The sequence below is a fragment of the Meriones unguiculatus genome, chromosome 20, assembly GCF_030254825.1.
Source record: "Meriones unguiculatus strain TT.TT164.6M chromosome 20, Bangor_MerUng_6.1, whole genome shotgun sequence".
NCBI lineage: Eukaryota > Metazoa > Chordata > Mammalia > Rodentia > Muridae > Meriones > Meriones unguiculatus.
In genome coordinates, this window is record NC_083367.1 from 69463322 (window position 1) to 69489837 (window position 26516).

At 45.7% G+C, this 26516-nt stretch overlaps 1 protein-coding gene across 11 annotated transcripts in view; it reads right to left on the reverse strand.

Annotated features, from left to right (window-relative positions):
* Positions 1–1660: 1660 nt before the first annotated feature.
* The window catches only part of Plekhg1 (pleckstrin homology and RhoGEF domain containing G1), a 208500-nt gene continuing 183644 nt past the window's right edge, over positions 1661–26516 (reverse strand). For all 11 annotated transcript variants that reach the window (XM_060373155.1, XM_060373158.1, XM_060373157.1 and 8 more), the window contains 10 exons: positions 26205–26336; positions 24315–24497; positions 24136–24231; positions 23936–24022; positions 18556–18589; positions 17982–18077; positions 15944–15982; positions 14474–14496; positions 11107–12748; positions 1661–4941 (listed from right to left, as the gene is read on the reverse strand). In XM_060373155.1, the coding sequence (XP_060229138.1) occupies positions 3893–4941; positions 11107–12748; positions 14474–14496; positions 15944–15982; positions 17982–18077; positions 18556–18589; positions 23936–24022; positions 24136–24231; positions 24315–24497; positions 26205–26336 (3381 nt within the window). In that variant the 3' untranslated portion in view covers positions 1661–3892. The remainder of the gene's footprint in view (positions 4942–11106; positions 12749–14473; positions 14497–15943; positions 15983–17981; positions 18078–18555; positions 18590–23935; positions 24023–24135; positions 24232–24314; positions 24498–26204; positions 26337–26516) is intronic.

Sequence of the window (26516 nt, forward strand, 5' to 3'; positions counted from 1 at the left end):
TTTTACTACACTCCTCTACATCGTGCAGTGAGGTTTTACATTTGTCTAAGTTTAAGTGTCAAATAATGCCACCGTAGCTTCGGAGCCCCGTTGCTGTAAGCTACCTATGGGGGGGGGGTGAGAACACAAACCTGAGAATACACATGTCTTGAGTTTTTTAAAATAAAGACTAATATATAAAATAAAGCTTCAGATCTCATACATGCAAGGTGTTTAATAAAGACATAATGAGGTGAAAGTTGTGAAAAGGCAATAACAGTTTCTTCTACTGAATTTTCATTCCCGAGTTAAGGAATTGAGTGTAGTCATAACTGGCCAGTTAGAGAAAACCATAGCTCACACAGCGGACTAAGGGCACATAAAGCACTGTTCACATCTACTCTTCATGGTTGTTTTTTTTTTTTTTTCTTGTGTAAAAAGGCAACTTAGTATATATTTAAAGGAGTCCCCCTTTTTTCTGAAGAGTTATGCAGAGAACTTATACACAGCATTTTTTTTTTGTCATTGGCTTGTCTAAATTAAACCCATGACTTCCATCAATTCATCACATCCAGAGAGATCTGAAGTCTCTTCAGTATGTTTAGAAATGCCTAGAAATACTCTAGAGAAGGACTATCAACAGCTTTTCTCCATGGGTGGAATCACGCAGCCTGGATTTTCAACTCAGCTGGCGAGGATCTTATGTTTATATTTGGAAATGGATTGCTTTAAAACGCACCAGTAATTACCCATTTATAGAAGCATGTTTTGTCACTCTCTCCCTTTCTCTTATCTCTCTCTCTTCTTTTGATTTTGTTTTTGAGATAGGGTTGTACTGTGTGGTCCTGGATGTTCTGGAATTCACCCTGTAGACCAGGTTGGCGGAACTTGTAGAGCTCCACCTGCCTCTGCTTCCTAAGTTGCTGGGATTAAAGATGTGCGTCACCACCAGCCTGGCTTGTCTCTATAATTTTAACAAAGAAATTCTGGAATGAAAAGTTGTATGAAATAAGCCTTACTTTGTAGAAAACATTTGAATTTTCAGTTCAATAACGGAAAAGGATGTCTTGTTATTATTACCTTTTCAATGAAAAGGCTTTTAATTTAGTGACTGAGTTAATTTTGACTCCTGTCAAGAAAACATAAACCATTTCAGACACTAAGCTTACTACTCCAAAAGCAATCCAGATACGGAAAACTAGTTTGTCCAGAGTCACTGAGACTTAGAATATCCTCTGCCCCAGTTTCTTTCTGTTGTGAGAAAGACATGACCAAAAGCAACTTAGAGAGGAGGAAAGGGTTTATCTCAGCTTACTCACACTTGAGTGTTAGCTCACAGTCTATCGCTGAAGGAGGTTGAGGCAGGAACTCAAACCTGAAGCAAAAACCAGTGGAGGGATGTGGCTCATGCTCAGCTAGCTTTCTTATACAACTCAGGACCACCTGCCTAGGGACAGCGCCACCCACAGTGGGCTGAGGGCTGCCCACCTAAGCATGGTGCTGCCCACAGTGGGCTGGCTGGACCCTCCTACATCATGGCTAGGCTTTGCGAAGCTGATGAAGCTAACCAGGACATGCTTTTACCTTGAATACTTTTCTCTGTGGTTCACATGGCAAGACGGAATCTATAGCCAGTTTGGAAAAACCGTAATATTCTAGAGCAAACACATTAATTCAAACATTTATTTTCCACTTTACAAACTTTATTAAATAATGGGCATTACTAACCTCATTGTCTTATATACAGTATTTAAACTAGGTTTTCCAAGCTGCATTGCTTTCCCTCACAAAGAAAAAAAAAAGGTGAAAAGTGAACTTATAAAAAAAAAATTGGCATTTTTAGTGTAGGAACCCAGTAAGAACTTTTAAGCACATAAAACTTTCACCCCAGGTATATACATCCCCACCCCACTTGCAAAAGAAACTATTTTAAACAAAATCACTGAATTGCTAACATCGAGGGAGCATCTGAGCATGCACACACACACACACACACACACACACACACACACACACACGGCTCTCAAAGTCTGCAGCCTGGTCCACAGAAGTGATCAATAAAACTACAGATTTATCCTAGAACCAAAGGACCACATACACAGATATTTTATACAACATGACATCTACCTTTGCAGGTGACATCAAATCATGCAACAACACACCGATGTGAAAAATTAGTAATTTCTGAGACTCAGACAGAACGGTGACACGAACTATATTGGAATGTGGGTCATAAAGACTAAAAATAAAATTAAAAAAAAAACCCAGGAACCTTCATTTTTGGACAAGAGTCAGGTAACTTAAAACTATTGCTTAATATGGAAAACTCATGTTTAAGTAAAAGCAATGACTAGAAAGGAATGTTTTCAGAACCATGTGATTCAGTCAGGGCACTGGGGCGTGCAGTAGGGCCCCACCACCAAGCATCCCCTTCAGCCCCAGACCTTTTGGTAGCTACAGGAAGAATAAAGGATTTGGAGAACACGCAACTCTTAAAATTAAAAAAGAAAACAAAACTTGGGGGCTTATTTGTAACATGAAATGGAGTTAAAAAGAATGAATTCTGGAAGGCTGTTGGTGAATCTCTAGTATTGCTTACCATCAAATGAAAGGCCAGACATCTTTCCCTATAGTTCCTGTCATAGCTTTTTAAATGGAAGATTGTTTAATTCTAATAAAGAGAAATAAGTTAAAACTGGAAACTGAGAGGGTGAGGAAAGATTCCAGAACGTTCCACTGTATAAAATGAGAATAGAAAGGGAGAGAATATTCTGACTGCATTCATGGAGCTTTCAATGAAATCCTTTTATGAAGTAGCAATAAATCTGTCTTCATTTTTCTCTTTGGTTTTCCTTTTGAATCACAGTGTCTTGCTTTTTAGCTTCTGTTCCTCTCGACACAGGGTTAGAACGGTATGCTATCACAGTGAAATGCTGCATGGGACTATAGTTACAATGTAAAGGAAGTTACTAGCCAGAACTCAGCAACAAGAGGTTCTGTTCTTCCGTAAGTTCCGAAACACTGAAAGGGGCCCTATGTTATGCACTGTTTTGAAAGTGAGCTCTTGCCCCTCTCTGTGGTGAGGACTCCTCAAGGGCGTTCAGCTGAAACCAAAGCTCAGGAAAGTGTCTACAAAGAACTGTTCTAGAAGAGTCACTTTAATGCAGTTTGTCTTAGTTTAGCTGAAGATTTACTGATAGATACAGGCATATACAGTACCAGAGTGAGATGCTTTGGGTTGGTTTTTTTTTTTTTTGCAGGGCCAGTTCTCCTTTAGTGGTAATACAAAGAAGTCGTCAAGTATCTTATCTAATAATTAAGTTGGCTTGCATTTTATTAAGAGTAGATTTCCTTATGCCATGAAAGAGATAGTTTATTTCACCCCAGAAATTGTAGAATTGCCATAATTACTGGCACAGCATCTGGGCCTCGTCCTGGAACACATGTAAAGATTTTTTTTTTCTCATAGCAGGTTGGTCCTAGGGCTACATATTAATTTTTTAATAGTCATATAATGTTGTCATCTAGATGAAATGTGATGAGAACACCAGCATGGTAACCTTAAAATACGTGAGGAGGCTGTACTCTAACCAGTGGTCTCTGGCATACGTCATTCTTGAGTCTTACAATAAATACAGAGATGCCACATAGAAGCATAATTCTTTAAATAACTCTAGCTTCTCTTTTTAAAGACTGTGAAAGAGACTCGTGCTGCCTCTGAGTCACAGTGTGAAACTCCTTGGGGAGACAGATAATCTAAGAGTTATATGGGTGCTACTGTCAGGATATGGAGGGGGGAATGTCCTGGTCAAAGAGTTGTGCTATAAAGGAATGCACATTTTACCCTCTGATCATTACAAAATGGCTTCAAACTGGTACGTTTGTTTAAAAACAACAGTAACAACAAACCAACCTAGGCAAAGCTGCTTGAGCTAAGACACTGAAATTTCTCTCTCAGAGACTGCACAATGTTTTGCTGATTGGGTGATGGCCCTCTCCACAGGTAATCATTCAGCTTGTCAGAGTCTTTAAACGCTGTCAGGTATGGAGAGAGGCCCAGCCTGCCGCTCACGGCCTCCTTCAAGGGGCATGGTGTGCTGTGGCTGCAGATGCTACCAGAACAGTCAGGATTCAGGATCTTTGGGTCAGACTTCCTGACCGGACTCGGAGAGAGATCCAGCCCCACCTCGTCCTCTTCTGACTTGATTTCCACATAGTCATCTTCATCTCCCTCGGTCTCTTTGAAATTAGAAAAGTAGTTCTGTGTCGCTATTTGGGCACTTAAGGGTACATTTTTATTTACCACCAGAACTTTCTGTGAGTCTTGGAGCGTGAGATCGGAGCGTTTGCCAGTGTTCTTTTGACAGGAGTCAGCCAGCCCTGACAGGAGGTCCTGCTGGCTTGCACCTCTGGAACTCTTCTGTAAAGACAGCACTTGCTTCTTTTCTGTCTCACTGGGGTAGTGGATGGAGTCCAGAGATTTGTTAATCAAGACTGAGGAAGATGACTGGGGTCTGCTGTAAGCCTGGGATTTAGCGCCCATTGCTTTGCGACCCAGCGAGTTGTAAAGATGGCCCTGACCAGAGTTCTCTTTGTGGGGCTGGCTCACCACCACGTCGCACGGCTGCACAGGGCCCAGCAAAGGGTCTGATGCTTGCAGAGAAGGCACTGAACAAACGGCCGACAACTGTCTGGGAATACTTTTTGCAATGCTATCTAATGTGTTGGGATATTTTGACTTTGAGTCTTGTTCTGCCTGGACAGAAAGATTGGCCAACTCTCCATTGCTGTAGGGCGAATGCCAAAGCCAGTCCTCTGCAGTGCGCTGGGCCTGGGAAGGTGATGCGGGCCTGAGGGGAGCGGGGTCTGGGGTGCTGCCCCAGCCATCCTTCTGAACTTTAAGAGGTGTCTCTCTGAACACAATCTGGTCATACAGTTGGGAATATTCAGCAATCCTGGCACCTGGAAGGCAGACATTGAAACAATAAGTACACATAGGATTATTCTTGTGTAGTAAGATTAAACATAATAGCATAACACCCTAAATGATATATTAAAAACAGACAGGAGTCTTAAGATTAGGGGTGAGTAGTCACTGAATGTAGCGCTAATAAAAATAACGCATAGTTTAATAAAAACAGAGTTCATTTTCTTTGATTGAATTCTACATTATTTTATTTGAACAACAGATCTGTAAGTGCCCAGTTATATGTACTGGAAAGTCCTTTAATCCATAAAATAGTGTTTAGTGCTGAAAGCAAGCGTCAAAGAAGAATGCTAGAGCCACATTCTGATGTATAAAATACCTCATGTTTGCTATAAGAAACAGGACCACAATACTGTAGCCAGCCCTGGCTTCGTGCTATTCTTGTTTGCCCTCAGACAAGTTTTCTTAGAGAAGTCAGCTCCTGGCAGCTGTTCCAACACCACTGGTTTCCAGATAAGCCCCTAACGGCTGCCTGGCAGCCAACATCTAGGAGAGCCCTTTCCCTTAGCACAGGTAAAGACTAGCTTATGAATCCTTTCCTGTTTCTCCAAGCCACCAGAAACAGACCCCTTGCTCATGTACTCCATAACTGAGTGCTGTCTGCCACTGACTTAAGAACAACATCTGCCACCTAAAATTAAGCTGCAGCCCACTCCCCATGTCGCCTTATTTCACAGCATTGACATCTCTAAGAGTATGACCCAGCTCTTGATAGGCACAAGAGAGCGTTCTCTTGGGCCAGCAGCACACTGATCCAGGAGCTGCTCCCAGCTGTGATCCTGGCACGCAAGACTTTTCTAGCATCAAGGAACACCATGCTCCCCGTGTTGCTCAACCCTCCTCTGCAATGCCATCTGTGACGGAAGTCCATCCCCTCTGACAACCAGCACATGGCATTATACACACTGGGACTATTCAGATGCTTGGTGGCCTGCTGTCAGTAAACGATCCTCAACATTGCAGGGAGACACGCCTTTAGGGGAGCTTGTGCTATTCCCTTCACTCTGCATTCCTTGAAGATGGAAACACGTTGCTGGCCTCATGTGCTCTCAACCCATAACCCTCCATTCTTTCACCCTTGACCCCAGCTCCCTGCAATCAAGGCAAACTACCTGTGTAACTTCTCATCAGAGTTAATATCTAGATGCTTTGGGTTCCAAACTTTAAACTGCAAGGACAGAGATTATTGTTCAGAGAATTCTAGAAGCAAAACCTTGGCAAATTCCTCCTTAAGTAGCATAGCAAATGCTCATAATACCAATTCAAACGCAGCAGAACCTTAAAAGATATGCTCTGACCATCTACTTGCATTGCAGCGTTCTATGGTAGCCATTGTCCCAAAGCCTGGCATGTTGCATTAACTATGAGACCCCATCATAGCGAGCTGGGGCTTTAGACAATGTCATCTGCTTCAGCCCACACCATCTCTCACATACTGTACGCAGCCCTGAGTTGATTCACAGCTAAGTCAGTGGGCACTGAATTTCTACAAGGTTCTGAGGAGACAATAATTTGAAGGAGAGCAGAACTAATTAATAATTCAATTAAAAGTATTCTGGCATAAACTTACCCATGAGGTCTTTTAGGGGGACATGGCTCCTGACTTCCACAATGTCTGAAATACCCATTGCATTTCTCATGCCTTTTCCCTCTCATACTCTTTTCTTCTTAATCAAGTCTTACCCATCCCTCAGAATCATCTACAAGCCCAGTCTCAAAAATCCTCCTCCTGCCTTCTTTCACAAGTGTTATACAGGGCTAGAGAGATGGCTGAGTAGTTAAGATGCCTCCTGTTCTTCCAGACAAACCAAGTCCATTCCTAGCACCCACATGGGGCATTTTAGAAGTGCCTGTAAACTCCAGTTCCGGGGGATGCAGCACCCTTGTCCAGCCTCCAAGGGCACCTGCATGTATGTGGCGCATAAACATACACTCATACATATGTATGAGATAAACATTTAAATAGCCGCATATGTACATACTCAAATACATGCACGCAGAAGAGCTATATGGCTAATACCTTTTGTAGGCTATCTTATGACTACGGACAGTCTGTGGGCTTTTGGTCCCAGAGAACAATGTTATACACTTTGCTCTGAGCACCAAACACAATTTCTAGAAGGAAATTGGTCTCAACTATTTAATTACACAGTTTTTGTTGTTGTTGTTGTTGATTTATGGGCTTTTCCTGAGACTACCCAACAGTCAAGACAATGTGTAAGTCAGGCCACAGCAGGAAAGTGGGAACAGGCAGATGGTCCTGGATTAACATGCTTCCCACAGATAACTCACACTGGGTACTCTAATCTTTAGATAACAAAGAGGGCCCTTATAAGTTCTGAATAGAATGTTTCTCACTAGAAGAGAAAACTTCTTTCAGTTATTTGTCTCAATTTTCCTACTTGAGAGAGTTTACAACTTGCACAATGCCAGTATGACCAGACAGACTCTCAGAGCTCGAGCTGTCATGAAACACCCTGTGAGCCAGATGCATAGAGTGCAGTCGGCCACCGTCGGCCTCTCCAGCTGAGAAAGCGCTGTCAGGTCAAAGTTGACTGGGATCTTACTGCCGGCATAGGACATGTACATTATTATTATTATATGATAATAGCAGGCTTTCTTTTTTGTTGTTTTTTTCTGAAGGTTTTAAAGTTAGAATCCTTATCATCAAAGATAAAAATTGAAGTAATTCTTTCAGAGATATCACACATAGTTCCAAGACAGGATTAGAAAGATATTGACATTTCTGATGTTGCTCAGATATAGACAGAAGCCTAGAAATGTGCCTTCTCTATGTTACACAAGAAGTTCTCAATCCTACATGGAGATATCACCCAAAATACAGAAACCCAAGCAGCCTCCTTGGTTTCAAATACTGTTCAGCTGAACGAGATGGCCATATGCTAAAACAGGCTCTAAAAGGTGGGAGCAACTGGACCTGGTTGGGTGATTTATAGGTGGACATGTGACCCAGGGCCTGTAGACCCCGGGGACAGAGTTCAATAGAGATGCTCGAGGGTTTCAGCAGGTGAATAGGGTGCTCTTCCTTCCGCACAGCACCGAGAGCAAGCTCCTGGCAAAGAGGCAAGGCCCATGCGCAGAAGTCTGGAGAATCGGTCCATTCGATTACGACGTCCTGTGCCCAGATAAACAAGAAAGAGAAAAGGAGTCATAATGCCAACCAATTGAAAGCCTAGTGGGCACAGGAAGTGGCCTCGATCACCCGGACTGAGCCAGGACTGAGAGAAGGCAGCCCCCGGGGGTATGCTCCTGCCGTGTGGAGGGGAAATCGGCTGTCTCAGAAGACGCCTTGGGACGGTGCTCCTCTGTGTTGGAGGAGGACGTCAGTAGTGGCCTAGTAGCCCACCACATCAAGAAAAGACATGGATATGAAGCTGAGAAGAGATACGGGACCCCAAGAAGACAGCAGAACAAACCAGAGGTGAAGCAGGCAAAAGGAACTTCAATTGCCAACCACAATACTCAAGAGCTGGGTGAAAAGAAATCTATTTATGATAGTTTTAGGTCCCAATTCTTTTGTTCTGAAGGGCTTGCTTCAAACAGACTTAGAGTTTTGTATCTTAATGGCTGGCTCCTATTCCAGTTGGCCTGGCCCTGTCGTCTGCTGGTATAATCAACGAGTCATCACTACCATCGGAAATCTTAGTAGTATACTTTCTCTGAAGCTGGGAACCAATGGCCTGGTCTCAGCCTATGGCTGAAACTACCACTAAGCAAGTTCTCCCAAGACCACCTGCTCCTGCCCCCATAGGCCTCCACCAATTTGACGTCAGTCACTCTCTGTAACTACGAAACAGCCTTGGAACCAGGATATAAATGACTTTTAGCTGTTACCAGGAGGAAAAGAAATGCACTCTAGTCTCTCACAGTCACACAGAAATCAATTTTTAATTTTATTATAAAGAAGAATGCAAAGAGCCTTTCAGAAACCAACCGAAGCCTTCACTCCCTGATCTGGTAGGAAACCACTGAACATGAGAGTGTTTGATAATTCAGTCTAAATTCTGACACGGCTTTTGTCTCCTGCGTCTACTGAACTCACTCAGAATTTAGCTATCTCTGTCCTTCCGTCTAGTTTCTGTTGAGATAAAGAGGCTGAATCTAGCAAAGAGGAGAGGTTAGTGGCATCCATGTATCGAAGTGGTGCTGACGTGGAAAAACGCACCTTGTCATGGGGCTGACGTGCAGTTTTGTTTCTCCCCCACCCCCAAGGCGGGACCCAAACTACGATCTTCTTGCCTTGGCCTTCCGGGTGCCACATTACCTCTATGCACCATCACATCTAATTTGATTTCTGCTTTTAATTGGAAACCTGACTCCTTTCTTTTCATACCGAGGTGGGTTTTTTGTTAGAAGATAGGAGATTAAAGAAAAGAAAGACAATAGGAGATTTTCTGTTTCTCTTTCTTTTTTAAAAACAGAATCTCAGTATGTATCCCAGACTGGCTGGAACTGGCTAGAGCTCATACGTCCTCCTTCTTCCATGTTCCAAGTCCTGCGATTTCAAGTGTGTTACAGGGCATGCCAAGGGCAGGATTCCTTAGAAGGGTTTTAAAAATTATAGGTTGCAGGGCCTTTGGATGGAGCTAAATTGGAAATGTGGATGGCTGGCCGCTGGTCCAGTCACAGAACTGTGTAAGATGAGATGTGGTGATACCCACCTGCGTCCTCAGCATTTAGGGGCGGCTGGAAGAGGACCAGAAGTTCAAAAGGCTTAGTGACACAGGGAGTATGAGGCTAGCCTGGGCTATATGAGACCCTGTCGAGAGAGAGAGAGACAGAGAGAGACAGAGAGAGAGAGAGAGAGAGAGAGAGAGAGAGAGAGGTAGATTCCTAGCTGCAACCCTGGAAATCAGTGTCTAGGGATAAAAAGATCCCTAAGGAGAACGTTCTTCTTTTGTTTTCTTTCATCAATCCATACGCTTTACTCACAACCCAGCTTCTCCTGAAATCAGTGTTTCATTCTGTCTTTCAAAATGTCACAGTACGACTCGCTCGCCCCTGCACCAACATCACACCTAAAACCCCAGTTACACCCACAAAGGCAGTCCGGCTGAAGGATTAAACTTCCTGAAGCATTAAGTGTTGAACGAAGGGAAACGATCTATTTAAGCATACTTAAAGTAACTGAGTAGCAGCTGAAATGTGTGGGTGCAAACGAATTGTAGCTTGGAAAGATGCATAAAAACGGGGGCTGCAGAGAGAGGCGAGCACGCTGGCTGCTTTCCCGGAGGACCTGGGGCAGCATACCCCTGCAACTCCAGTTCCAGCGGACCCAACGCCCTCTCCTGGCCTCCTCTGGCATTGCAGATATACGGTACACAGGCACACACAGAAGATAAAAATAAGTAATTCTTTAAAAAAGTTTTTTTTTCTTTGCTGGGAGAAGTGGCCACTTCTGTGCTGTGTGTGTGTCTGTGGCTGTTCTGCCTGAGCATGTGTGAGCCTGAGGCCTGCGTTGAGTGTCCTCAGTTGCTCACACCTTACCTTCTGAGACCGAGTCTCTCACTGAGCCAAGACTGACTGGCCAGCCAGATGTCCTGATGCTCCCTCTTTGCCTCTGCCACGCTAGCTTTGGATGTCGGGCGTGTCACACTAAACCGGACTTCCGGATACCAGGGAGCTCAACTCAGGTTTTCCTATCTGGCAAGGACTTTACCCACTGAGCTTTCCCTCACTCTTAGGCCAGGGTGAGCACTTTTGTTAGGGTTCTGTCAGAAACAGCAGCTCCACTGTGGCTGATTCCCAACCTTAACAGTTTTGAGGAGAGCCTGTTCCCAACACAGGGAGAGTCACAGGGAAATGCTTATCGCCCCTCCCCCCCAACACACAGGTTAAACCAGATAGCTTCTTTCACACTTCAGGCTCCCTTCGAGGAACTTTTTCCTAAAAGTACCAACTCTATAGCAACATCAGTTGTGCAGCAAACACTGAGGCCCAGTCATGCTCCACTTTACATGATCCAACTCAGGTAGAGCCGGAAGGCCTTCCTGGCCTGTGCGATCTGAGAAGCGAATGGCAGTGTTCTCACAGGTGTGTCTACTCTAAGGACAGTTAGAACTGGGAAGCCTGTTCCCACACATGACTGTCAAGAAGGAAGAAAAGCGCGCAGAACATACCAATGGCAGGCCCTCCTTGCCTCTTCTCTTCCAAGATGGCTGCCAGGTCTTTGTGAACGGGCTTATGCTGACAGGGCGGTGGCTGCTCCAACTCTGGGCTTTTCACTTTCAAAAGCTGATTTGCCTTCTTAATCTTCTGACTATATTGCCTTGCCATCATAAAGACCCTGCTCTTGGTCTTATCTGTGGCTTCCATGCCAGGGTCAGGGCTTTCTGGGTCTGTCTGGGGCAGGCTGCAGTTGGCCAGGTCATAGGGACTGTCCACAGGAGGTACTTCACTGGCCAGAGAAAGTTGGTTAAGAGTCAAGAAGGAGCCTTCTGTAGAAATCAGGTCCTCATCAAGGGAGCAGCTGGCCCTGCTGGCTCTCACAACCCTGCTTTTCCCAGGTGTGAGGAAAGCCTGACTCTCAGGAAGGGACAGCATGGACACAGCGTGGCCTGAGTCTCTGTCTCTGCTTGGTTCACGGGTGCTCTCAACACACAGCCTCTCTGGTGCATCATCTTTGCTCACAGGAAATGCTGCGAGGAGACGGTCTCTTGCTTTGTCTTCATTTTTCTTGATGTAATTTTCCAAGTCATTCCAGATTTCATCTACTTCTTCAGACAATTTGTCTGACAGAGCCTTATCTGCAATAGGCAGGTTACAGCGGGGCGAGTCATACAACAAACTCAAATAATCAGTATTGGAAGGTCCCTGGTGGTAAGGCACATCCTCTTCACCAAACTGGAGGCTGTCCTGGGAGACAAATGGCCTCAGGCTGTCACAGCAGGCAAAGTCAGCTTCCAGACCCAGGAAGGTGCTCCTTTTGGGCTGCTGGAGGCTGCTGCATTTCAGTGACGGTGTGTCTGGAAGTCCTATGGTGTCATAGATGTTTTCTTCCACTTCCTGGAGTTCGTGAATGCTTTGGTTAGATGCCTCCTGGCCACTGGGAGCTGCCTCTGTCTTGGGGTAGAGAGAGCCTGTACTGTGGCTGGCCTGCCTCTTTGAGAAGGCTAGTTCTGGGGTGCTCTTGGGGCGAACAGGGTCTCTGGGTGATCTGAGGAGAGAGGAATCAGCCTCGTCCCGCTTAGCAACCATTAACTTCAAGTCTTCAAAACTTATGTTATCATAGACATGGTCTATATCATCAATTGTCAGCTCTACAGATGACCCAAAGGAAGTCATCCCTCCCTGGCCTCCTGGTTGAGGGCCGTTCTGCAGTTCTCTCCTGGGACAGCACTGGGCGCCGTCGCTGTCCCTAATCCTCCCTTCAGGAGGGCATGTGTTGCTTTCCCCCACACTGCTGGCCCGCCGGACGGTCCTGTGGCCAGAGCTGGAGATCTCTGTGGGCTCAATCAGCCCCAGGTGCCAGCTGCAAGGGCGACTGGAAGAGCTCTCTTCACACAACCTGGTAGAATTGAGATCGGAGGAAGAAAAGGACGGGACGAACATCTGGTAGTCATCGTCGTCCTCCTCGTTGTCCTGCGGAGACCGGCGGCTGGGAAACAGGGGCTGCCGGATGTGCTGACCTGCCCAGAGGCCCCTGCTGCCGCCTTCCCCACGAAGCATGCCGAACATGGCAGTGCGGCTTGGCTGGCTGTCCCTCTGCGCAGGAGAGGCTGTGACGGAACTCAGCTGGGAGGAACTCTCCACTCTAGAAACCTGAAGGAGACAGACACAAAGCGACTGAATCATTGTGTCACTGAGGGACATCACCTAAGTGGCTAGACAGCCACATGCTTAAAATGATCAGTAGACATTGTTGGTTTTTAATGAGCTGAAAGGCATGTCAGATCTTTTTAAAAAAACATGCAGAAAGGGGAGGGATAGTTCTGGTAAGCTGATGTCTTACTCCAAGGGCTTCCTTAAACTTGAGGCTCACTGTGACCCTGACCTTGATTTATAGGTTCCAGGCAAGGAGGCTTTGTTACAGAAGTTGAACCCACTATAAAGATAATGGTATCTTAATGTTTGTTTTCAAAACATATTTAATTCCTGGGTATCTGTTTGGAAGTAAAAATGTGGGCTACCATCGTTTCTAATCAGAGAAACAAAGGAACATTTTGTCACCTTGACGGAGCCCGGCTATCTAGAGAAATCCCGTCTCCTAACGAGAGCACCGTGACAAACGTGTCCTAAATGCAGCAGAACTCCGCTCCCGCGTGTCACAGCGTGCACGCTGAGCAGCCTGGCCCTGGGGCTTATGAAGGAAACAGCAGAGAGGAGCGGAGAGCATCCTGGTACTATTCTGTACCAGGAGCTGAAGTAGTCAAGTCTGTGCCAACTAACTAGGACCTTGGTGAGACACTTCCTCACTAAGGCACTGTGAGTAATCTATGGGAAATGTCCAATTACCTAGAGCTCTTTAGCACTTGTCTGTCTACCAGGAAAGGAAGAAAACAGTCTTACGTTTTGATAATAATTTCATAAGTAGGAAGCCAGGTCCTGCTAATGTTAAGCAGCTAGCAAGGATTGTTTATAAATGGCAGAAACACATTTGGAGCCAGGACTTAACCCCAGGTTATGTACTATGATAATATAAATTTTCAAGATGCTTAATATGATATCTGGCAAAAGACAAATATACCACAAATGATAGCTATTATCAAATTAATAAATATCCAAAATTGCAAGAAAAAGCAGAAGGGAAAATGGTCACCTTGGCCAAGAAAAGACTTACATGCTGTGACCAACCCTACATTGACCACATCCTAATCTTAGAACGTCATCAGGTTTCCGAATGACATATTGGACACAGTGTTCCAGCTTTGAAAATCCTGCTTCTTCATTCATTTTAGGTGCAATCAAGGCACACAGACCATACCCGCTGTACCAGGAGGAGGACTTAGTTTTAGCTTTCTTTTGAGACTGTTTTCACTATGTTTCCCAGGTTGATATTAAACTTCTGGATTCATGCACTCTTTCTGCCTCCGTTTCCCAAGTAGCAGGGATTCTGTTCTCCTGCACCCACCTTAAGGCCATATTCTTTAGAAGGTCACCTAGGCCTGCTTCAGGAAGGGAGCTACACCCAGGAGGTCAGGGGTTGGCGCATGCTAGCCTTATGCAAGGGTTACTTCGGCGTGGGGGGGATGAGGGGGTGGGGAGGATGGGGAGATGGGGGGTATAGCAGCTCCTGAGGAGAGGAGTGAGCCACAGGATAGGTAGAATTGCCTGAACTGCAACAGATGGAGTGGGGAGGGAGCACACTGAAAAGAACCGGTCTTCACTTAAATCAAGTATAAATAGCCAAACATGCAAAGTGAGCAAGAGTGTCAAGATGTAAAGTAAACGCTGGCACGTCAGGCTGGGGCTGAGACCAGCGAGGCAGGGCGCTGAGCTGAAAGGCGTCCACAGCAGGCCCTCCAGAAGAAGTGTGGCTCTGCTCACCTTCTGGATATCCTGTGCAGTTTCTGAAAAATAAACAAACATGCTTGAAGGTGGAGAATTTAAAATGCGTCTCATATCTAGGTAAGCACTCATATTTTTACACGGCTTGTAGACATCTTGCTAATAACTGGAGCTCAATAGCTTCAGGTCTTTTGGGTCCAGTTTTCGAGAATGTCTCTCGCTTATCTGTCCTATAGCCTCTACCATGACAGAAGCACTTCATTATGGGCTGGAGCTGTCTTCTGTATCCATGAGCGCTACAGTTCATGGCAAATAGTTCCCAAATCTTCCTAACAAAAACACGAAAAAGAATGCCCAGGCCATAGGCCACGGGAGTCCCCGAAGACTTGAGAAGGTCCTTGTTGAGTTTTAGGCATTTTGGGGGTTTTAAATGAAGATGAGGTCTTTATCCAGCAGGTCTTCTTGGCCGTGTCATGAAGAGGAATTTATGTAGGTATCTTCGAGATACCTCAATAACACATATCTCATCTTAAAATTGTTGAGTTATGTAAGCTTATAAAAGCTCCACAAATTTCTCTGCCTAGACTAGTGGTCCTTAACCTTTCTAACGCTGTGACCCTTTAATACAGTTCCTCAGCTGGGGGTCCCCAAACATAACATTATTTTCATTGTTACTTCCTAACTGTAATTTCGCTAATGTTGTGAACGCTAATGTAAACATTTTTGGAGACAGAGGTCCGGCAAAGGGGTCACGACCCACAGGCTGAAAAGCACAGCTGCAGGAGTCTTGGTTGTTTCGGCAGCTGATAGTCTACACCTGGAGGACAGGAGCCACACCAGGTGCCAGAGCACACGGGATAAGAGTTGACCTCTGAAAAGATAGACCTCTATCATGCCAAGGCCCGGCCCCACTTGTGACACTTGTGACGAGTACAGAGTTCTAGTCACAGTTGTTGACACATCTGTATGGGCCAAATTGTTGGGTCAAAGGCAAATGACCACTTGGAACTTCAATGGGCGTTACCAATTTTTGCTCAGGACATTCATAAAAATTCAGCCTCCCATCAGGAGTTTTGCAGTGCCTTTTGGTCAAATTCATAGCTCCATTTCTCTCATTTAAATGAATAGCTTTTCCAATTACTGACACAGAGGGCTTTTTCCACTTTAAATGTTATTGGCTTGTTATCTCTTCTACAAGGCTAGGGCATATGTATACGGACATACAGCATATATATATTACATGTATATGTTTAAGGGTTCTTTTCTTCTTGTTTTTGTTGATAGCATTTCTATGCTAAATGTTAGTTTTATGTCCATCAGATACGTTGCAAATAACTTGCATTAATTGACTGTTTTGCAACAGGACAGTTTTGCTTATAGAAACATTTAATCTTCCTGTAATCAGGCTATCTAACAAACTCACCAACCTACAATGCACTTAACGCACACATTTCTTCTATATGGTTTGAATACAAATGAACAGTTTTGCAGCTCTATTTTTGGACTTACCACTGGTCTTCAACACTTTGTGTGATCTCGAGGAAGGTTCTAAGGGAAGAGCAAAGCCAGCGTCATTTGCAAATCAATACTTTTCCTCATAAATAAATTAGTAGCTTATTGACATTTTAAGAGACCTAGAAATGTTTCTTTTTTGCTTTAGACTGGCTTTCATGCCATCGTAGGCTAGCCTTGAACTCACTATGTAGCTGAGTATGACCTTGAACTTCCAGTCTACCTGCCTCCATTTCCTGAGCACAGAGATTACAGACAGAAAGATTACAGGCATGAGCCCCTTCTGTGTGGAGCAGGGGAAGGAACCCAGGGCTTTGTGCCTATTAGACTCACACACTATCAATGAAGCAACGTCCCTGGCCTTGAGCTGCAAAAATGCTCTGTCCAATTTGCCCAAATTCTCAGTGCTCAGAGACACTTAGGTGCAAGCAATTCACCCAGCTGAAGCGGTTTGATAAACTGTAAAGGGTCAGGAGTTACAGGGAAGAAGGGCGGGGGCTACTTTGCCAGCCCACCAAACAGCAGAACAACTCCCGGCTCTGGCTGCAGCCTCTCCGCTGGTAACTGGCGATTTTACAGCCTAGGCTGCATACCTTACCCACGCCGTGGATCCTGCCAACTCTCTGTCTCAATCTGAGCCCACTTCTTCCTCTTGAACTTTCACCTGTATTTGCTACCAACTTGTCAATGACTTTTCCCTCCCAGGCTAGTGACCACGGTGACATTCTCAGTCTAGACAGCTTTTAGTGAGCTGCCCAGTCACCACCCTGCATATATATTACATGTATATGTTTAAGGGTTCTTTTCTTCTTGTTTTTGTTGATAGCATTTCTATGCTAAATGTTAGTTTTATGTCCATCAGATACGTTGCAAATAACTTGCATTAATTGATTGTTTTGCAACAGGACAGTTTTGCTTATAGAAACATTTAATCTTCCTGTAGTCAGGCTATCTGATCAGGCTATCAGCATCATTTCTCCTTGAGACAGGCATGGTTGCTGCATACAGGGTTTCCTTCGCAATGCAGCGTCCATGCTAAGCCAGGCTTAGCACAGCCTGCTAAGCCCTCATGGTCAGGCTCTTGTCGTCTACGCCCCTCTACCCTCATCTCTTTCCACTGTGCCTTGTCCTCTGCCATCTCAGCTCCACCCTCCCTCCAGCCATTGGAGGCGCTGACAGTGACTGTCCGTCCTGGGGCCTCTTGGCTCAAGTCCTATAGGGTTCTGCATGGATGACTCCAGCTCCACCTGCCTTCGTCTTCCTTCCTACCAGAGCATCAGTCTCTGGCTCTGTGAAGTCTCTCTCCTTCCTGGAATCTCTTTCTCTCCCGTCTTTGTCTTTCCACTCTCTTTTCCATCCACATCTACCAAAGCTTTGTCAAGGAGACTGTTGTTGATCCGGAAGGCCTCTCTCACAGTGAGGGTCTAATAGAAATCTTAGGTGCTGTCTATCCTGGCATTCCTTGCCTATAGTAAAGGGTGAGGTGGACTTAGTAAATACTCCTTTCTATAAAACCAAGATCTGAGTGCTAAGAGAATGGTACTGATTTATCAAACACATACCAAAATGTTAGGCTTGGATATGCTGTATGTGTCATTCACAGGTATACTTTTCGCCAGAAACAGGAAACAGGGCTAATGGGGGTACTCGCCAATGACGAGGTTCCAGATAAAGCAAAAGCAGTTGGTGCATTCTCTCTCTCTCCCTGACACAGGGTCTCGCTGTGGAGCTCTGTCTAGCCCAGAACTTACTATGTAGATCAGGCTGGCATCCAACTCACTGAGGTCTGTCTGCCTACACCTGGGACAAAAGGCATGTGCCATCATACCTGGCTGGTTGACATGTTTTGTATTCACTGGGAGATAATTAGGTTGAGAGGTGTTTAAAGAAAGGCGAGAGGTTTCTTTTTGTTTTTTTGTTTTTGTTTTGTTATGGTTTTTTGGGTGCCACCAAGCAGACAGAAAATGCCTAGGTCAGAAAGTGCCCACTTCCGGCTTCCCTGAGCACCACAGTCTGCTGCCGACACCCTGCTTACCTGATTTCTGTCTCTGCCGATAAGGTGCGGAACCTTCTTTGGAGCCACACGGCGTCTTCATCTCTCCCTCAGGACTGTAGCAGAAGCCTGGATGGTCTGCAGAGGAAGTGCAGGGGTGAGTAAGGGTGTGGGACCATGCAGCGGGCTGCTGCTCCCAGTTCTCAAGTGATAAAGGTTCTTGTAAATAATCAAAAGGGGCTTTTTAAAAAATGGGTGGGTAAACATGGATAAATGCACTGCAGTGCCTTTTCTTTTTTCTCTCTCTCTCTGTGTGCGCGTGCGTGTGGTAGAGGTGACAGGAAGAGTCCTCCACGGAGGCAGATCTGCTGGTGTTAGGACTTGCAGAAACCTGGAAGTTGGCTAGCCATTGAGCACTGCACAGGGAAGCCAGGAGCAAAGAAGAAACAAACCAGTGTCTTAGGAAGTGATGATCATGTCTACTCCAGCTGCTAAGCCGAGTGACCAGCTGCTAGTGTCTTATACCTGACCTTTCACGAGCTTTGAGACAGAGGATTGGATACCCACACAGACAACAGCATCTCAAGGAATGCTAAGGAATCAACAGCAAACTTACGGATGGCGTCCATTTCAAGAATTGCTTGCTTGGCCTGAAAGAGAGAAAATGTAGGTACAATTCAGTGTTTTTAAAAAAATTCTGTTTCTTTTTTAAACTACCATGCATGGCAGAGATCTTATCTCACTTGAATAAATGGATTTTAGGAAACTTTCTCAGAATCCCTCATTATTTATTTTAGGTACTAATACATGGTTCTAGAGACGGAAAGACTATCATCATGGGGACAGCAGATGCTGCCGCTGGGTACAATACAGCAAAGACTTGCCGGCTAGCTTAATGGTCACATGGACAATTTAGACTCACCTGCGAAGAGTCTCAACAAAAGACTGTCTAGCACAGAGGTTCTCAACCTTCCTAATGCTGTGACCTTTTAATTCAGCTCCTCATGCCATGGTGACCCTCAACCATAACATTATTTTTGTTGTTGTTTCATAACTGTAATTTTGCAAATGTTATGAGTCATAATGTAAATATCTGATATGCAATCCCTGTGACAGAGTTATTATTTGACCCCAAAAGGGGTCTTGGCCCACAGGTTGAGACCCGCTGGTCTGGATTAAGTTGGCCTGTGGGCACATCTGGAGAAGATTATCTTAATATTGTTAATTGTTGTGGGAAGATGGATTGGTATGGGTCACAGCCCTGGGGTTTTGTCTTAATTTGTATCAGAGACAGTGAGTTCAGTAGCAGGCCTACAGGTATGAATTTACCTCTGCTCTTGACTTCTGATGTGGTGGCTGCAAGTTCCTGCCCTGATGTCCCTGATGTGCTGGAGTGTAACCTGAAACTATGAGCTGAAATAAAACCTTCCTCCCCAAGCTGGTTCTTTCCTCACCGTACCATAGCAGCAGAAACGAAGCAAGAGCAAGACTTTTATAGGGAGACCCCGTGTCGATACAGAGCCTGCACATGTGTTCTGGTGAACTTTATTATTTTTTAAAGATTTTTATTATTTATACAGTATTCTGTCTGCACACCAGAAGAGAGCACCAGATCTCACAACAGATTGTTATGAGCCACAATGTGGTTGCTGGGAACTGAACTCAAGACCTCTGAGAGAACAGCCAGTGTTCTTAACCTCTGAGCCATCTCTCCTGCAAACTTTAAATCACCTCTAGCTTACACACAACACCCAACAGGTAAATGCCTTATAGATCGCTTTACACTGCATCATTTAGGTGAGTAAAAAACAAAAGCAAAACCCAGCCCTATGCATATATGGACAGCTGCAGTCCAGTTATGTCCCAAAGTGACCCAAGGTACGGTTCTCGCCTCTGAGGATACGAATTCCTAACTGAGCTGGAAAAACCAGATCCACCTTTCCCAGTGCCATTAGGCTCGCCCGACAGGCTCAGGCATGGATCCCATCTCTACCCTTCCCGGGAACGGAGCCTGATGCCTCAAGGTTTCTGCTCTCCACACGCTTGGCAGTTCTACCAAGGATCCTTCAGGGTTTGTAGTGACTGTCGTCATGTGTTGCTAGTGCTTAAAAATAGGCAAAAGCTAAACTGTCTCAATCCATCATTTTGCCAGTTGATTGGGGGCGGGGTTCAGTTGAGGTGACGTTTCTTGCTTTCCAGTGCTTTTTACCTTTCTCCGGGGGTATGTAATTTAATTTACATACAGTATGTTATAATAACTAAAATGATTTTTTTTAATTTGCTGCAATCTGTAATAATATCGTGCAAAACTCTTTGGGCTGAGTGATAATCACATGTAATAAAAAAATAAAGATGAAGGCACAGACGGAAGAAAAACCATTAACAGTCACTTTAATTTTGAGAAAGAGTAGCTGCCTATTTCATACTCTTATCTTTTACTTTATATTTGGAACTTGAGGTTACTAGGTGGAATTAATTTCAAACACAAATGACAGTTTAATCTCTGGAAAGTAGCTTTCTAGTCCTATGTTAATATTTAAAATGTAAAAGCTCTTACTTAACTTTTTGCCCAATTAATTTGGCTGAGTTTATATACTGTGTATATAAATGGGGCGTGTGTCGAGTTCCAAGAAATTCCCTTAGCAAAATTAATCCATAAGAAGGCTTAATCTTAATCCCCTGGAGTCTTGTAAATCATTTCCAAAAGAATTCTTTCCATGTCCACTAGGTGGCAGCCAAGGGCCACCAGGGAAGTAGAGGGCGAGGGTGTGAGCGGGCAGAATTCAGTGAATCACCAACAGCTGTGTTGACATTAGAAGCCCGTGTTCACGTCTTGTTGTTTAAAGTGTCCCATTATACATTTGTTTGATTTCATAGAAATAAATATATTTTGAAAGCTTTAAGAAAACAATTGAATAGTCTTGATGAAAGATCTTTAAAAAAAACACCCTTCGTTTAATAATCCCTTAAATAGGGCAAAAAAATCGCTTTTAACATTATAGTGGATAAAGTATAAAAGTAAGTTTGTTTTCATTCCTAGTGGGGGAAAGATGGTTTAGAGGCTCCTTGGAGCCAGACGACTTGGGTTTAAATCTGAATTTGGCCATGTGCTAGTTATAAAACTTAAGCAATTGGCTTCCTGCTTCTGAACCCCTGGTTTTATTTTCTCTAACATTTGAAGAACATGATCCATCTCCAAGGTGTTTACTGAGTGTGACGTGAGAATACAGTGTAATTCTTGCCATGTAATGTGTTCAATAAATAGTTAATTAAAATCCATTTTGGATTCTAAATGGACTAATAACTTGGGTGAAAAGAATGATTTTATTATGGCTGTATCAATTATTTTAGGCATCAAGTGAAACCCATCACGAATGCGTAGAAGAGGACAGGCAAGTAAGCTGTTTCATTTGGTAATTGCCTGTAATTGCCTTTCTGAATCTTGTTAAGCAATTTCCCAGAATTCTTGTAACCGGTGGGTGGGGCATATCAAAGACATGGTGCCATCCTGCAGAAGGGCATGGCCTCTGAGTAACCACGAGAGAGGTCAGTCACTGCTATGCAGGAGTTCCCTGTATCCCACGACTGACGCAAAGAAACTCACACTTCGGTCCAAGCACACACCTCTGCCTATCCATTTCCTGAACGTAAAGCCATTCACTGGCACAGCTCCTACAGACCGGTCTAGGAATCTTCTCAAAACACGTAGAAGGCAAGCTGACCATACTGGGCTCTCCTGTGTGTCTTAGCACTCAGGAGGCTGAGGTTGGGGTGGGGGATGGGGACTCCAGATCCAAGGTTATATGGTGAGACCTTGTGTCACCAAGCAACCAACCAACACCAAAGGTAAATTTCTCCTTTCCCAGAATCCCTCCTGATTTTTCCCATCCAGCAGCACTCTTATGACTCTGATCCCATTTTCTGTTCTTCCTCTGTTCTCTTGGTCCCATCATGGATATCCCTCCATCCTCACTGATGGCTACTCACCCCTTTAGTCTTTTGCTCCTTTATCTCTAACAACTGTTTCTCCTCAACTCCACAGTGCCAACGTGGAAGGCAATAAGCTCATCCTAGAGCCTGGACACACCAGGATTACCCTGCCTTCCAGGTAGGGTACCAGGAATGGTCCCCAGCTACAGACTCCACATTTCTCTCTGAACTGGACTTCTCACAGACCAGAAGTCTCTTTTCTACTCTGCCTGGCGTCACAGTCACCGCAGCTACAGGCTCATGACCAAGCGCCCTTCTCCTCGCTGTGGGAACCATCTGTCCTGCAGCTCCATCCCCCCCCCAGGAATGCATGGGGCCATAGTTCCTTATGGCAGTTTCCATATTGCGAGGTGGTTTGTCATGATGCCATCACACTGATTCCCGCAGCAGCCGCAGGCGGGTCTTAAATGGTCTGAGTCACCCTGCGTGACCGTTCTCTTCAGCACATCCCAACCCCATCCCTGCTTCATCCCTATGTCTTCATCACTCACGCCATCACAGTCTCCTAATTCTCCTCAGTGTTCCCCTGCCATGACTCTTCATTACTTACCCTAGCCCGGGAAACATGCTTTCAACGCTTTCTACCATTCCGTACTAACGAGGGCCCCTTCCTTCCACCTCCCCCACAAACGGCCTTCTTCGTCCCTGTTGCCTCCTGGTCTTCCCCGACAGATCGATAGCCTTCACCACGTTTTTCACCCGATGGCAGGCCTGGCTTTGTGTTGCTCTCTAAACTGCACCTTTTTGAACTTCGTGGGGAAAGAGCCCCCAGCCAGCCTGTTTCTAATTTCTTTCAACCACTGCAAATACTCTGAGTTCCAACTCCACACTCTGTGCCTGCTTTTCTGCTCCCCTCTCCTTCCTTTTCAGGTACCCCCTCCAGGTCCTCACCGTGCTCCTACGCTCCCTGGCGGTCGTCCAAGTGCCCCTCCCCCAGCAGGTGGCTAGCTGGGATTCCCAAGAGTCCTTGTTTCCTTTATACATTTTTGTGGGCCACCCCATCAACCCACTGCCTCTCCTAATCCTGGGCTGCCAGAACCTGAATTTCCACCTCCACCCGCCCGGCCAGATGCTACTCTGCTCCCACCTAACCGGTTTGGCCTCCTCCGTGAGCTGGTTAACTCCCAACCTGGAGCACTTCCTGCAACTCAGACACAATCCCAGAGGGTGGCGTCTGTTTCCTTGGCCTGGGTGACCTGTCTTGCATCTGGGGCACCCTGTGCTGGGTTCCATGGACTACTCGGCCGGCTTCCACTTCCCCGGGCCCCATGCCCGCCCTACCTCCTGGCCCTCGCGTCCCAGCGCCAGCTGTGTTTGGCGAGCAGGGTGTCACTCCTGTTTTGTTTACTTTGTTGTCTTAGCCCGGTTTCCCCTCCCTCTCCCCAGCTTCGCAAGAACATTCCTCATCATCCTTCAAGAAAGCAGGGGGCATTTTCCTTCCTGTCCTCCACTGAACACTTTGTCCTCCACCCCCCTCCCCGCCCTGGCCACCTGGCTTTCAGCACTATTGTTTCCCCACATCCAGCAAACAGATCTGGGTTAGGCGGGCAGCTGGCTCTCTCCTGGTAAATTCCTTCCCGCCAAACTGGGCTTGGCTTCCCGCTGTTCCCAAGGGACCTTACACAGCCACGTGAGACTGAGGGCTCCTGGTCGGGGCGGCGGGGAGGTGTCCCCAGAATTTTCTGTTAGTTTTCTGAGCTTCCTTATGGGCTTTAACTTTTTTTCTCTTTAATCCTCAAGGAGTTTAAAAAAAAAAAAAGAGCAGTTAGCAACATTGGCTCCGTAGCCCAAAATGTAAATATCTGGTGGGTGTCATTGCTCCTTTTTATCTATCTGTCTATGTCAACGTAACCTGGGAAATGTCTTTCTGTAGACAGGGTTTTGTGTGTGACTCCCCCTGACTCAGCCTCCTGAGTGCTGGGATTTCAGGCTCCCCGGTGAAGCTATGCCTTGCCTCCTGCCAGACTCCTTGCTAGGGCCTGGGCCCTCTTGGCGTTATGGCGTACCTTAGCTGGGATCTTCGCCGCATGGTTCTCCAGAATCAGTCTCTTCAGGTGCAGGACCCAGAGGCGTTTGTCTTGTTGGGATTTGGCCTACAGGGTGAGGTTTAAAAGGTGAGACATGAGGCGACCTAGAGATGGTGGCTGCACCCCTCTCCCCTGCAGGCCTCTTCTCTGTGGGGGGCTGGTGGCGGCCCACCTGTTACCTGAACTGTGTGCTGAAGCTTGGGGTTCTTGTAGTGGAAGACACTGAAGCTGAGCGGCTCCTTTGGTATGACCTCCACCAGCATGAGGTTGCCACACTGCAGGGAGAGCACAGCAGGTGAGCACACTGCTAGGATGCCCAAGCCACCCCGGGCCTCACAGCCACCTGAGGAGGACCCACCAGGATGTGAGCTTTGTACATAAAGGTGTCGTCTCTCTTCTTCGTGATGAGCAGCAACTTGTCCAGGAGAAAGAGCGTCCTCTCGTTCTTCGCCCTCTGGATGCGGAAGGTTCCCTCAAGCACCAGCTCCCCGTAGCTGGTGAGGTCTGGCCCCTTCCAGTTCGTTAGCAAGCTCTGGATCTCCTGAGAAAAGGAGAATTTCCCTGAATTAAACACCAGGCAAACTGCAGGTATCTGTCATTGAACTCAAGGATGGTGACTGACAAATCATATTCATGAGGGTTAACCGAAATGAATTGGATTTTTAGCTGCTGACTTGCTAGCTGCTCATTGTCGGTCCTGAATGGTCCAGAGTCACAGCTGGCAGCAGCAGCTATACCCTTCAAAAGCCACAGGTGGTCAGCACACTGGCACTATCGGAGATGAGATCCTTTTCTAACCTTTCTCTTCCTCTCCTCTGTGGATTAAAAACCTCCAAAGTTCACCATACTATACAGAGTAAATTTTATTGGCTAGAAACAGAAATGGCAGAGATGGAATAAAATTTGAGACAGGGTCCGATTTAGTGCTGTCTTCAAAATGTCATGCAGATTGACACAGTATGAAAAATTAGCTGTTTAGCCATTTTTGACTCTACTAAAGACGTCTGACATAGTTGTAAGAAAGAACACTTGGATGATTAAACTTTTTGTTAATGCTGGGAAAACATCAGTAACATAACCTGGAAAAACAGAACGCTGTCTTCTGACTTTTGACAGGCAGCGACATCACACCAAACTCTGATCGCCTGATTTTCTTCTAATTTATGAGGGGAAAAAAGTGCACCCTTCCCTGAGTTGAGTTGTCAGTGGATTCACCCTGCATCTTTCTGTCTCGCTTGGAAGGTCACAAACAAGACCGGAATTAGCTGCTGGGTCACATGCAGCTAATTTTAAAGAAAGATTTATATATTTTTACTCTCTGTGTTTGAGTGCTTTGGCACATCTGTGCTCCTGTGTGCATCATGCGAGGGCCTGCTGTCACAGAGCCAGAAGATGGTGTGGGAGCTGAACAACTGTGACTCTCTATCTGGGTGGGTGCCTGGGACTGAACCTGGATCCCTGCAAGAGCAGCAGCTGCCCCTGACCACCAAGCCCTCTCCCCAGCTCCCCTTTTAAGTGGCTCATTTTTTTGAGGGGTTGAGGACATAATCAAAAGTTCCTGAGAGGGAAAAACGTTCTGGAGAATTTAGGATTCATGATGTTGGTGCTGGACGGAACTTAGCAGACCCATCACCTGGCTGTCATAACTGACAGTTGAAGAGGCTAAAACAATGTGCTTTGGACTCATGTCTCAACCGAAATGCAGAGTTGCTGCTCCAGGCTCCAGTCTCCCAACTGAGTCACCTGCCCCATGAGTACCCTTATACTGTACCACAGGTTCGTATAAACTAGGGAGAGAGAAATAGGGGCTGTAATCCCAACACTCAGGGAGGCAGAGACAGGAGGATCTCTGTGAGTCTGAGGCCAGCCCTGTGTATAGGGATAGTTCCAGGTCAGTCAGGGATACACAGAGAAACCCTGTCTCAAAATCCTTAAGTATTTTAGAGCAAATTGCTTTCAGCAAGAACTACTGATTTATAATGATATAAAATAGAGCCTTGTGAGACTCATATTTATTCAGGGTCATCAAAGGAGCTATAAGAAAACTATTAGTTTAAAAGTGATTGAGTTTGTCTTGTGTGGCTACCTAACCACTGGTCAGCATGATCCACGTCCTACCCCGTCTTCGGGGAAAACTGGTGAGGGCCAGCAGTGAGGGGCTCTGCTGGTGCAGGCTTGAAGGTACGGTTTGGGAGGCGGCGGCCTGCAGGAGCACCTGCTGGGCACTGCCACCCGGCTGTGTGCTCACCTGTAAGCGGATGGCGTGCTCGTGCTTCCGTTTCATGTCATTGATGTGCCAGGCCACTCGCTGCATCGTGTCTATGGCGTCTAGCACCACGTCATAGCCTTCTGTGTCCCTGTCAAGGTGGTTCTCTATTTCCTAAAAACAGACAGACAGAAATCTTATTAGATCTTTATGTTGTCAGTGAAGCAAGCGGCTTCTTTAGGTATAGTTTTATACACACACACACACACACGTATACATACATACATACATATGTGTTATTTATGTATCACCATAATCCCTTAAGTTTAAGAGATAATTTTACCATAACTACAC